Source organism: Bactrocera neohumeralis, chromosome 3 (genome assembly GCF_024586455.1).
Source record: "Bactrocera neohumeralis isolate Rockhampton chromosome 3, APGP_CSIRO_Bneo_wtdbg2-racon-allhic-juicebox.fasta_v2, whole genome shotgun sequence".
NCBI classification, from domain to species: domain Eukaryota; kingdom Metazoa; phylum Arthropoda; class Insecta; order Diptera; family Tephritidae; genus Bactrocera; species Bactrocera neohumeralis.
This window is the reverse complement of record NC_065920.1, coordinates 72869003-72881319: the sequence shown is the minus strand read 5'-3', so window position 1 is coordinate 72881319 and position 12317 is coordinate 72869003. Positions and strand designations below refer to the sequence as shown.

The 12317-nt window shown below is 34.8% G+C and overlaps 1 protein-coding gene across 1 annotated transcript in view; it reads left to right on the top strand.

The window, feature by feature from the left end:
* Positions 1-12317, top strand: part of LOC126752165 (uncharacterized) — a 565185-nt gene that overhangs the window by 213767 nt on the left and 339101 nt on the right. The window contains exon 5 of the mRNA XM_050462767.1: positions 8354-8461. Within this exon, the coding sequence (XP_050318724.1) occupies positions 8354-8461 (108 nt within the window). The remainder of the gene's footprint in view (positions 1-8353; positions 8462-12317) is intronic.

Below are 12317 nucleotides of genomic sequence, written 5' to 3'. Positions count from 1 at the left end.
TTCACTTGTTGTAAACACGGAGTTTACTTTACGCTAAACACCATTATTTTACGGGCATATGATTGTAAAATTCTACCACAAACTAAGTTTGGGTTCACTAGGTCATAGCTCAAACTATTTTGGAAGCGATACAATGTGGAGGTGGAAACTCGGAACACACCAAACCTTAAAATCTCTTCTCACAGGAATCTGTTTCCAGTAAAACACTTCCCACCATATCAAATTTGGCATGGGCTAGACCATTTAAAACGTGCACTCAAATCGAATTGCCAAACAGGTTTTTGGGTTATGTGAGATACAGCCAGAGTGTGAAAGAGACAGTTAAAGGTATATATAGGGAAACACAGCTAGATAGAGCTATAGTCGGAAATGTATAGACAAAAAAAAGGGAGAAGTAGAGACAGTAAGAAAAAAACAGATAAATATAATTAGAGAAATAGCATTACAGAGAGAGGGAGATAGAGGGGGTAGATACCGATAGATATACGGCTAATGTCAATGAGTTAAGGCAAGATTAGATTATATAAATAACTGAGGATTGCCCCACGACCTAAGGTCTACTCTCGCCCCTCCTAAGTCAGAGCGACGCACTTAGCCCCAACATTTTGTTAATTCCAATATACTGCTGGGTGGAATTGAGACGATGTGGTTCCTATTTGGAAACATGGGCGTTTATTCTACGCCTATAGACTGCTGTATAGTCAATTAGTAGGTGTTCTGGAGTTTCCGGCTCGATGTCGCAGAACCGGCAATTTGCACAAGAAGCTAGGCCCACGATGCATAAGTGCTTCTTGAACTTATAATGGCCGGTGTAGAAGGCAACAAGTATCATGTCATTGTCCCTTTGGAGGTTAATTACATATTTAAACATTTCATCCTGTGACTCCTGCGCAAATTCCCTCCGACGATTTCGAACCTTCGGTGTACCATTTGATTATACTATCCTTAACCAGTTGCTCGAGAGCGGAATCATTCCATTTAGCCTTACTGCTAAGGGTAATCTTGAACTTTGTAATGAACTTTAAATTTTTTGTAATGCTGTCCCTTGATGAAAGGGTCGGTATTATTTCGTCACTTAAGTCTTTCATGCGCTTGGTAGAGATTTCCTTACCTTTGCCAAAGCCTCCGCAGTCATTTGGAGTAGTGTGTGTTTGGCAATCTGACCGAATACTAATTGAAGCAGTGTAAGATTCAGCATGACTTCAAGTGCCGGACATTTACGCCTGGCACCCAACACGTATTTAGATGCAGGCAAGTCGTTCCAACTTCGATAGTTAAAGTCCTACCGAAGTGTGCGATACTTTCGAGGCCTATGCCACCGCTTTATTTGCGATAATCGGTCAAACAATCATGGTATACAACCATCTGACAATCCTTGGGTTGTAGCCAATTGCATGTTGCTTATGGTGATATTCTATCCATGTATTTTAAGTAATATTTATCTCCAAGCCAGGTAAGTCATCGTTTTGACGTATAAGGTAATAGAAATGCGATTAAGCTATATAATGGGTTGGCAAAAAAGTCTTCAGTATTTTCGCTAGTTGGCGCTGAAAGCGCGTAGTTCTAGTTTTATTCGTCGCATCGGGTCATGCTATACCTTTTTGGAATAATATGAATAAATAGATGACGGCTGGTTCTTGTAGGTAGTTGAAATATTAGCAAGTCCAACTGTACCTACTAAATTATGTCATAAGTCCTGCAACCCGTGGACATACATAGTACTAAAAATTATCGTAAAACAATTTATTTTAAACAAATATTAAAAATTATTTTTGGCTCAACAACAGTGTTACTTAAACGACAAATCTAAATCAAAAAAGCTTTGCTAATAACTCCTAAATTCAAGCACATTTTTTGTGCATTCAAATGCCAACAAAAGCGCCGCTTTATCGGGGTGCCGCGTCAAACGGAGTGAATAAAATGAGTGACAATGACGGGCGCGCTATGCAGCAGAGACCGCAGCCATTTAAAAGCTTTCTGACAAAAAGCCAAGTGCATTAAGCGAACAACGCCAATGGATATGGCAACGCAGGAAATAACGGCAATGACTGTTACAACAGCAACAATTGCGAGTTGAGTAAATGTACGATGGCAGAAGAGGCTGATATTTCAAGCGTCACTTCCGCGAACAGTTGACTTGCGCCAAATGACGCCTCGATTCGAGTGCTGCCAATGTAGTTTTTATACCCTAAACGGGATTTATTATGTTGGCCAAGAAGTTTATTATACACATAAGCAAACGTCGGAAACACTATATAGTGATTATATGATATTTAATCAGCCTTAAGTCGATTTAGCCATGTTCGTCTGTATAAACGCAAACTAAGCCTCCAATTTATAAGATATGGATTTGAAAACCTCACTCACTACCTTTTCTCCTTAAGGAGCTGCTCATTTATCGGGACCATTGATGTTAGACAACTAGAGCTTATAGCCGTCATACACACTCACCGATCGAAATCAAGTCCTTGTATGGAAAACTTTTTTATTTGACAAGATATCTTCACAAAATTCGACAAAAATTATTATCTAAAGCATCGCTATAGTTTGCAAAGAAATTATTGAAATCGTATAACTATAGCATAGACCTGCCATACAAGCTGATCGATCAAACTCAAGTCCTTGTAAGGACAACTGTTTTGTTTGACAAGATATCTTCATGAAATTCGGCATGGATGATTGCCCAAAATAATGGTATAACATGCGCAAAAATCATTCAGATCGGATGATTTCATCATATAGCTGCCATATAAACTGAACGTCCGGAATTAAGTCCTTGTATTGAAAAGGTTTTTATTTGGCAAAATATCTTCACAAAATTTGACAAAAATTATTGTCTAAAGCATCGCTATAGTTTGCAAAGAAATTTCTGAAATCGTATAACTATAGCATATACCTGCCATACAAGCTGATCGATCAAACTCAAGTCCTTGTAAGGACAACTGTTTTGTTTGACAAGATATCTTCATGAAATTCGGCATGGATGATTGCCCAAAGTAATGGTATAACATGCGCAAAAATCATTCAGATCGGATGATTTTATCATATAGCTGCCATATAAACTGAACGTCCGGAATTAAGTCCTTGTATGGAAAAGTTTTTTATTTGGCAAAATATCTTTACAAAATTTGTTATATATTATTGTCCAAGATAGTGCTATTTTCTCCGCAAGAATTGTTCAGATCGAACCACTATAACATATAGCTGCCATACAAAAACAACCATAAGAGTCAAGATAAAGATCTTTTTATATCATGTGAAGGGTATTATAGCTTCGCTGCAGCCAAAGTTAACATGTTTTTTGCTTGTTTTAACTTCCACTTGCCATTTGAAATGTGCATAAGCGCGCGGCTTTTATTTCACTTTTGGCGGCTTTGTTGATGATCGCCATCGTCGTTGTCGACTGCATGTAGAATTTTTGGCGGCTGTTGCCACAAAATGATGCCGCTGCTGTTTTGTATTTATATGCCTTTTAACATTTCAACATTTTCCCACATTTTTATACACAAGATATACGAGCAATCAGTGTCAGCAAATGGCCAGCGCCAAAGAGTATCAACCGACTATCAACGTCACTTGCGCACCGCGCCACAAATCGTGCTTGTATATTTCATAACACTGTGTGAGTGTGTGTGCGTTGCGTTCGGCTCTCAGCTTGATTGTCTCAGCGCATTGGCACAGTTTTGCCTCTTCAAAAAGTTTATGATTTCGTTAGCCCTTTGTGTGTCGAGTCGAAAGTTTAAATTGCCAACGGGCAGATAAGAAATAAAATGCATCAGCTGGTCAGCATATACATGTATGTGTATGTGTGCGACATGTAAATAACCGTAGTGATGATGTGGCATTTTGGCAACGCTGTTTGATACTTCCATTCCATTTTTTTCATTCTCTCGTGGCTTTAGTTGTGTAAGAAAATTATTGCCTGGAAATAAATGTCAGTTGCCTTTGGTGGAAAAGTTTTCGCATTGCCAACCTTTTTGCTGATTTTTAGTTTTTTTTGGGGTGATTTCGCTATGAATAGTCGAATTTACGACACGCAATTTAGTTGGTAGGACATAAATATAGCATATTGAAAGTGGCACTGCCACTTCAGTTTAATGAAACACCATATGGCAGACACTGCGTATGCGTAATATTTTTGAATTTTTATTTTAAATGCATTTATATATTACATATGCGCACATGTGTGTTGGTTGAGCTTATGTGTTCGTTTTAAATATATAAAATTTTGGCCAGCGGATATTCGTATTGTTGAGTTGGCATACATTTTTAAAATTTCCAAGCCTTTTGTAGGCATCTCTTAATCAATTCCATATTTTTTAACTGAAATAATATGAAATAATGTTGCCCTATTTTCAAATTGCATAGTTTATTAAAGTTTAAATATCCATATTATTATTTTTATACCCTGAACAGGGTATATTAAGTTTGTCACGAAGCTTGTAACACCCGGAAGGAATCGTCGGAGACCCTATAAAGTATATATATAAATGATCAGTATGTCGAGCTGAGTCGATTTAGCCATGTCCGTCTGTCTGTCCGTCTGTCTGTCTGTCTGTATATATACGAACTAGTCCCTTAGTTTTTAAGATATCGTTTTGAAATTTGCAAACGTCATTTTCTCTTCAAGAAGCTGCTCATTTGTCGGAACGGCCGATATCGGACCACTATAACATATAGCTGCCATACAAACTGAGCGATCGGAATCAAATGCTTGTATGGAAAACTTTCACATTTGACAAGATATATTCACGAAATTTTGTATATATTATTTCCTAAAGCAACAATGTAATCTCCGAAGAAATTGTTAAGATCGTTTGACTATAGCATATAGCTTCCACACAAACTGAACACAAAGTTACTAACAGAAATGCACCTGTGAAGGGTATTTAGCTTCGGTGCAACCGAAGTTATCATTTTTTCTTGTTGTAATTAATATAGTTTCTCATCTGTCGAAAACTATTTTTGTACGATTTTTTAGATCTAGTCTCGACCTAACTGCAGACTGTTTAAATTTATTCGAGCATTGAAAAAAAAATAAAATATATTTGATTTCATTAATGAAAACCGAAAAAAATTGATTAGATTAGGTTAGTTTAAACTAGTAGGCCAATAAGCCACGCATAGACCAGTTTTGGTTCTTTGCTATACTAGTTTTGCAGCCAGGTAGGTCGTTCTTCGTTTTTGATTTGTGTGCCATGCTTCTGTCAAGATCATCGTATAGTCAATGCATGGGCTTACCAATATTGTATACCATTCTTGGCAAACTCGTCCACTATTTCGTTGCCCTCGTTGCCCTCGTTGGCTTTTGTGGCCAACTCATACTTCTGGCAACACTTTCTACTACTGCCATGCTTCCCAAGACACTTCTGGTCGATATCCAATACGAGGTTACTGCCTTGATTGCTGCAGGTGCATTAGAGGTCAGCTCCGCTGCTTTCGCAATAGCAAAATACTTCAACTTGAAATATACTGCAGTGGTTCTGTAACTTAAACTACCTTCCAGGTAGTGCTTGAAGGCAGATACGCATATAAAGCATTTCTGGCTTTTCTCACACTTTCTTCCATACTTCCTCAGAAGATTGCTGTCCTAGAGTATTCCAATGTCCTTGAGAGTGTGTCCCATATATCAAAGGGAATCTCCGTAGATGAATTTTATGTTTTCTTGTGAACACAAGCAGATCCGTTTTCTCTGATTTCAACCGCAGACCCTCTTGCGATGCCCAGTTCTGGATTGTATTGAGTGTGGTGGTCATAATACCGTTTAGCATTATTCAGAACTGCTAATGGTCTGTAAACATTTACCCGTTATTAAGATGGCAATGTCACCCGCATATGGCATATCTTAGGGGCTTTGCCTTCAAAGTTCCTTAGCAGTTTATTCACCACTAATGTCCATAAAAGCGGTGATAGGATTCCACCTTGGGGAATACTTCTACATACTTTCTTCGTCAGCTTAGCGTCGTTTCCTTCTACTCTTATCTGTCTAAAGGTCAAAAGGCTTTTGTACCCGCTTTGTATAGCGGGATCAATACCTATTGATTGGATACTATTCAGAATAGATTGCGTAGAGATGCTGTTGAACGCTCCCGAAATGTCCAGGAATGCTCCAGTAGCGTGTTCCTTATATTCAACAGCCCTTTCTATATTAAATATCAGTGTATGGAGTGCAGTCTCTACTGATCTGCCCTTGTATATGCGTATTGGAAAAGCTTCCAGGAAGGTTGCGGCCTTAATGTACAGGAAGCAGGAAGGCCTAAACTCTTTTATTTCTACCTTTTTTCGGTATTAAATCTACACTTCCCTCTCTCCATGTGCGTGATACATAGCTGATCCCTTATCCCTTAAAAATCGTTTTTCCTGAATAAAGGCTATAATTGACTGGCAATTGACTATTTTTTGGCGATGCAACAAAATAAAGTGCTTAAGTCGTTTTAAGTTTTAATAATTCATTTAATATATAGATATATGGCAACTCTATAGAAAAAAGGGAGGTTTTGTTTCATAAAATTGCAAATTTATGGCACTTCAAAACAAGCACTATTTTTAAAAAATAGTAATAAAACATTTAAAATTTACAATGCTGTCATGTACATAACAAGAAAGTCTTCGAGTACTTAAAGTTTTGAATTACTTCTTTGTATCATTTACAATTTTTGACAATTAATTTCTGAAAATTTTTAATACTAGTTTTGAAAATTATTTACAAAAACGCTTAATATGGCAACTCTGTTAAAAAAATCTGATAAATCCTTGAACTAAGCTTAAGTTTAGTGAGAATATATTATTTCAGGCACTTTTTTAAAACAATATTTGTTTAAATAATATTCAAAACATGTATGTATGTGTTACATCTTCCATGATCGGCTTTTATTTAAAAAAATATGTTGTTGCTGTAAAGGCTTCTGTGTATATTTCATGTCATTTAGATGGTGTAACTATTCATCAAAGTGGTTGTTGTAATGTGTTCTATGCATATATTATATTATGTCATTTAGTTGATCTCACTATTCATCAAAGATCATTATAATAAATCATCATAAATTAATGATGCACAAAACTGTTACCTTAGGGACGGTATTTAATTAGCCCTGGTGGACTGTTGCGCCACATTGTACAAATATGAATATTCACTAACTCAATTCTACTATGTCATAGTATTTTTGATTATATTCCTTTTTCAGTTCTTTTTTATTTTATTCATTTATTTTCATTTTTTTGTGAGCAGAATATTCGTCATTTGTCTCTATGCCCTTGGTATCTCATCTTGTTTTCGAAATCATATCCCTTGTGTAGCTATTCAAAAGCGCCTTTGTGTAAGCTCTCACACACGCACCCACACATAATGAATGAATGGTGCGTATGTGTGTAGTTGTAGCGCATCAACAAGCGCCTTTGCCAATAAAAGAAAACACTGCTAAAACATTGACAAAGGACCAACTGAACTGTAAATATTCATACATGCCGCCAACTAGTTACACATAGTTATACGTACATATGTATATGTGTAGATATAGAGATATATGTATAGGACGTGCTATTAAACTGCTGTAACCTTAGAAGTAGATATGTGTATTGGAGTTTCCACAGAGCGACTGACACAGACGATGCAAAGAACTACAAAAACGAAAAATATATTAATAAAAGAAAAAAATTTTTAAAATTCCAAATTCTTACATTCATGCTTTGTAAAAAAAAATCATGAAACATTTTTAAAGCGCCTTTACGACCTTTTACTATATCCATATTCATATAAAACTACAAAGTGTGTGCAGTTGTAAAGATATTGTATTGTTAGCTCCCTGAAATATGTATATGGATAGTAAGGCATGTGATGAATGCCTACAATGCTACCATATATAAAAGATATATATGTATGTCTATAAGCCTGCTTCTTTTATTAGTTTAGTTGTTTTTGTTATTACTATCAAAACCAAACTCTAAAAATCTGCCGACTCGATTGGCAGCTGCCGCAGCAACCACATCGAAACTTTAACCGCTAACATTTGCCTTTGCTGCGGTTATTCGCTGTGACTGACATGCAGTCTACAAAATAGTGCGAATATTTTCGACATTCAAACATTTTTCTTTTAAATTTTATTCCTATATATTCTCGGTTTAGTTTTGCGCTTTCGCTATTTCATAAAGTTTTTGTGTCTATTGTGTTTTGCTTTGATGCTAGCTGCGCCTATTTGTACAGCGTTTAGCCTTGACACACGCCATGAGGACGTACATTATTTCGTAGATCTTTTTAATTTTTTTTTTATTTTTTGAACGCGAAACTGTTTGAATTTTATTTTGAAATCATATTTTTACTTTAAAATTTATACAAATACTTTTTTTCTCTTTGCAGCTCGTACTATTGCTCCTGCTTTCCCGGTTTCAGTGGCACAGATTGCGGCCGTGGCCCATTGTGTGAGGATCCACATACGAATATATGCCAAAATGGCGGCACATGCAAGTGAGTATTAAAGTTATGACTGAAAGCAGTACATTTCAGAAGATAAGATCTTTAAAACTAAATAAGAGAATTTATAAAAATTAAAAAACCAAATAAGTAGAGAGAAGATTTGTTGGTATTTTGGAAACAATTGTAGAAATACAAGGTCTACTCTCCAGTTCAACCTTTGAATTATTTTTAAATATATGTGACGACGTTACTATTCAGAATTTCATGCATTTTATTTGCTAGTGTCTTCGCGGATTGTATTGACAAAATTATGGAAACATTAGTTGAAGAAGTTTTTGAGAAGCGCGCCTAATTTTAAATCCTAAAAAATGCGATTTTCGTGAATAAATCAACAACACATTTTTTGTTTTTTAATTTTAAGAATACGTAGTAAAATTTTTGCAGAAACACCTTTAGAATTTTTAGGGATGCTTCCGATCTTCCGCGGCATTCAAAAATGTCCGGCACTGCTGCAGTTATTTCGACCTTCTTCGGCCTTGAAGTGAGGTGCCGAACTTGGCTATGTTGTGCCCAAATGTAGGCAATGAATCAAGTTATTGATATGAGCATTAAATACTTTGAATAAATATTTTTCACTGAAACTTACGGTATAGTTTGAAGGCTGTTTTCTGTATTAATTGTAATGCATATCAGAAGACTCAATTAAATTTTAAGCACAAAATTTATTTACAAATTAGAAAAAAAGCTAATTATTTTGAATTTCTTATGAAATGTTATTGGAAATTTTATTTTAAAAGTCAGTATAATATAATCTGTATTGGTATAATACTTCCAGTCAGCGTCGTTACACAGACGTAATATTAGAAGTGAGGTGTGTGACTTTGTTGAATCAAGCGATTCGTGACTTTACTACTATTGTCATATCGTTTACTAAAATTTAATGGTTTTGCGGTACAAAGGGATAAACAAAGTTAGTTTGCCTCATAGTTTAAATTATTTTTGGAATAATTTGTTGCTGCACTGCTGCAGTGATTATATTATTTATATATTAGAATCAAATCCTTTCAATGAATATTTTACACCGAAGTCATCAGTATGGTTGGAAAGATAAATTTACTGAATATACTGTAATGCATATCAGAAGATTTAATTCAATTTTAGAAACACATTATTTTTTCAAATTAAAAACAAATATCTTACAAAAAGTCATTGGAAACGTTATTTTAAAAATCAGTATAACATAATCTGTATTGGTAACTCCAGTCAGCTTGGTAACACATCATATTATATTTTAGGTGTGTGACTTTGCTGCATCAAGTGGTTCGTGACTTCACTAAATTATGCTGAAATGTTAATTATATAACACAGTTTTCTTATTGTTTACTAAATTTAATGGTTTTGGGGTCAAAAGCGACCAAGTAAACTGTTTTGCTACTTACTTTGAATTATTTTTGGAGGAACATAAATATCATTTTTCTGAATAATGATTTTAGTTCTAATTTTTCATTTATCTTCAAATCCATTCCACTTTTCTTACCAAATCATTTTATTGTAGTCGAGATTATTATAGCGAATGATAATAGTATATTATCTACCTATATTTATATACTGGATACCGATCCTCCGGTTGACGTTTTGCATCTTAATTAATTTTCTCATCAAAAGCTCATTAATTTTTTTGCCTTTCATTTAATTTTAGTGAAACAAAACTATCAATGACTTTTACTTTATTCGAATCTTCAGTTAGAAGACTTCATATAGTGTTTGTACTAATGACGCCAATAATTTCACGCACTTTTTCCCCTTCCCGACTTGACCTTTGATTGTCATTTAATTGTCGCGATAATTTCTAAATCGTTCAAGCCCCATAGAATTTTGAGTACGACTTTCACGATCATCGCCATAACTTTCTTTGTGAGCTGGTCTTTGCTAAATTATGCCTACAAGGTACGTTCCAAAGTAAAGAGGACTTTACAAAAAAACAGTTCAAATGTTTGGTCAAAATGCGATAAATCGACGTCTTGGAGATGTTCAATTCCATTTCCATGAATTTCAATGATGATTTCGGCTGATTTTTAATGAATTCACGCACAGTTTCGATGGACTTTCCGGTGATCATGGATCACATATTGATCGTCATTTATGTCCTAACGACCACTTTGAAAACGTTAAAACCCCGCGTGCACTCTGCTACGAGATAGGCAATTACCGCCATAAACTTTTGTCATCAATTGAAATGTTTCGGTAAAAGTTTTACCAATTTTAAAACAAAACTTAATGTTGGCTCTTTGTTCGAAGCTCATTTTCGCACCGATAACACAAACATACTGACACTTGAAACGCAATAACTTCACTTCCAATCAATGAAATATCATGAAATTCTCACTGGACAATCGATGATGACAACGGATTCTAACGCATTAGTCGATATAGAGATGGGGCAACCAGAGAACGCTAGATCATAGTTTACTTTGGAACGCAACTTGCAAAAGTAGGCAACAATTTTACTTGATTTTTATATTAATATTTTGTTTGCTTATTGAAGATAATATCATTTTTCATAAAATTTATCTGTGCCCTAAAATAACATTATTAGATTGCTTATCTTCTGCTTAGGCTGTATTCATAATCATTTTGCTCCACCTGACCTTTGTCCAATGGGGCTCATTTGTCTTTAAGTTGACACGTATGTCTCACTTGTGTTCTAATATCGTTTATATAATATTGTAGATATACATATACTATTTTTGTGCAGTATTTTCATACAATTCGAGGACATGTCAGTGACAGTAATTGAAAAAATTGCGCGTGACATTTTAATAACGTCACTCATACGTCATGGCGCACAAAATTAATAAAAAATTTACGATATAACAGATGGTTAAGGGTATATGATGAATAAATTAATATTATATTTTTTTATTCTTTTATATTTTTTTAATGGGTAGTTCATGAAATACTCCACTAAGTCATTTGCGTATTGTCTTGAAGGTTTGACAAAAAACGCAGCTCCTTTAAGTCTACTTAAATGTTGTGAATTCAATCATTAAAGCCTTTAAGACTTAAGGATGTATATAAAAATTAATAAAAAAAATATATTTTGAAATTTTTTTCGCACGTGTGCCTTGGATTTCCAATTCAAATATAAATTTTATATTTTTTAAGGTTTTTTTGGCTGTAATTTACTTTGTTTAATCTTCTGAAGATTTCGGTGCATTGGAATACATTTGGAAATTAATTCTGTCTCACATTTTTTATAGACACCCCTTATCTTCTTGTTCTAAATACACTTTGACATGCAAATTTATTGAATTTTAACACGAAGGCAATATGAACTTGTTCCTCTGAGTTCAGAGAATATTTGCTAAGCAAAACTAATCATTTGCTGTTTTTACACTTTAAAAATTTATAAAAATTCTCTTTCACCTAAATTTGCGTGATCAAAGTGAAATTTGCATTAACAAATTGGTTGAAATACACAAAAGCAATGGTTAAGTTATGAAATTTGTGAAGAAAGTGAAAACTGAAATGGCGCGGAAAACAAAATCGAAAATGCAGCTGCAATAAAATATTCATTAACACTTAAAAGTCAAGCAAACTGCGAACGCTATGCAGCTTTAGGAGGTGAAAGTGGGTGCATAAAGCAAACAAAAGGCTTGGTTTGGTTAAGTAATTGGCGGGAAAGCAGATAAAAGAAAGCGGAGTAGACACAAAGGCTTTGAAAATGCAAATGTTGCGCAAATATGCGAGAAAGCCGCAAAGAATGCACTTTAAAAATGAAGATGCGTGAATAAAGTACAGAATACAAGAAATATGTAAAAGCTAGCAGAAAAGCTGCGATGAGAAAGAGAAAGAAAGGAGAGATACTTTCCAGCACATGTTTCACAATGAGAAGTGAAAGCATGGC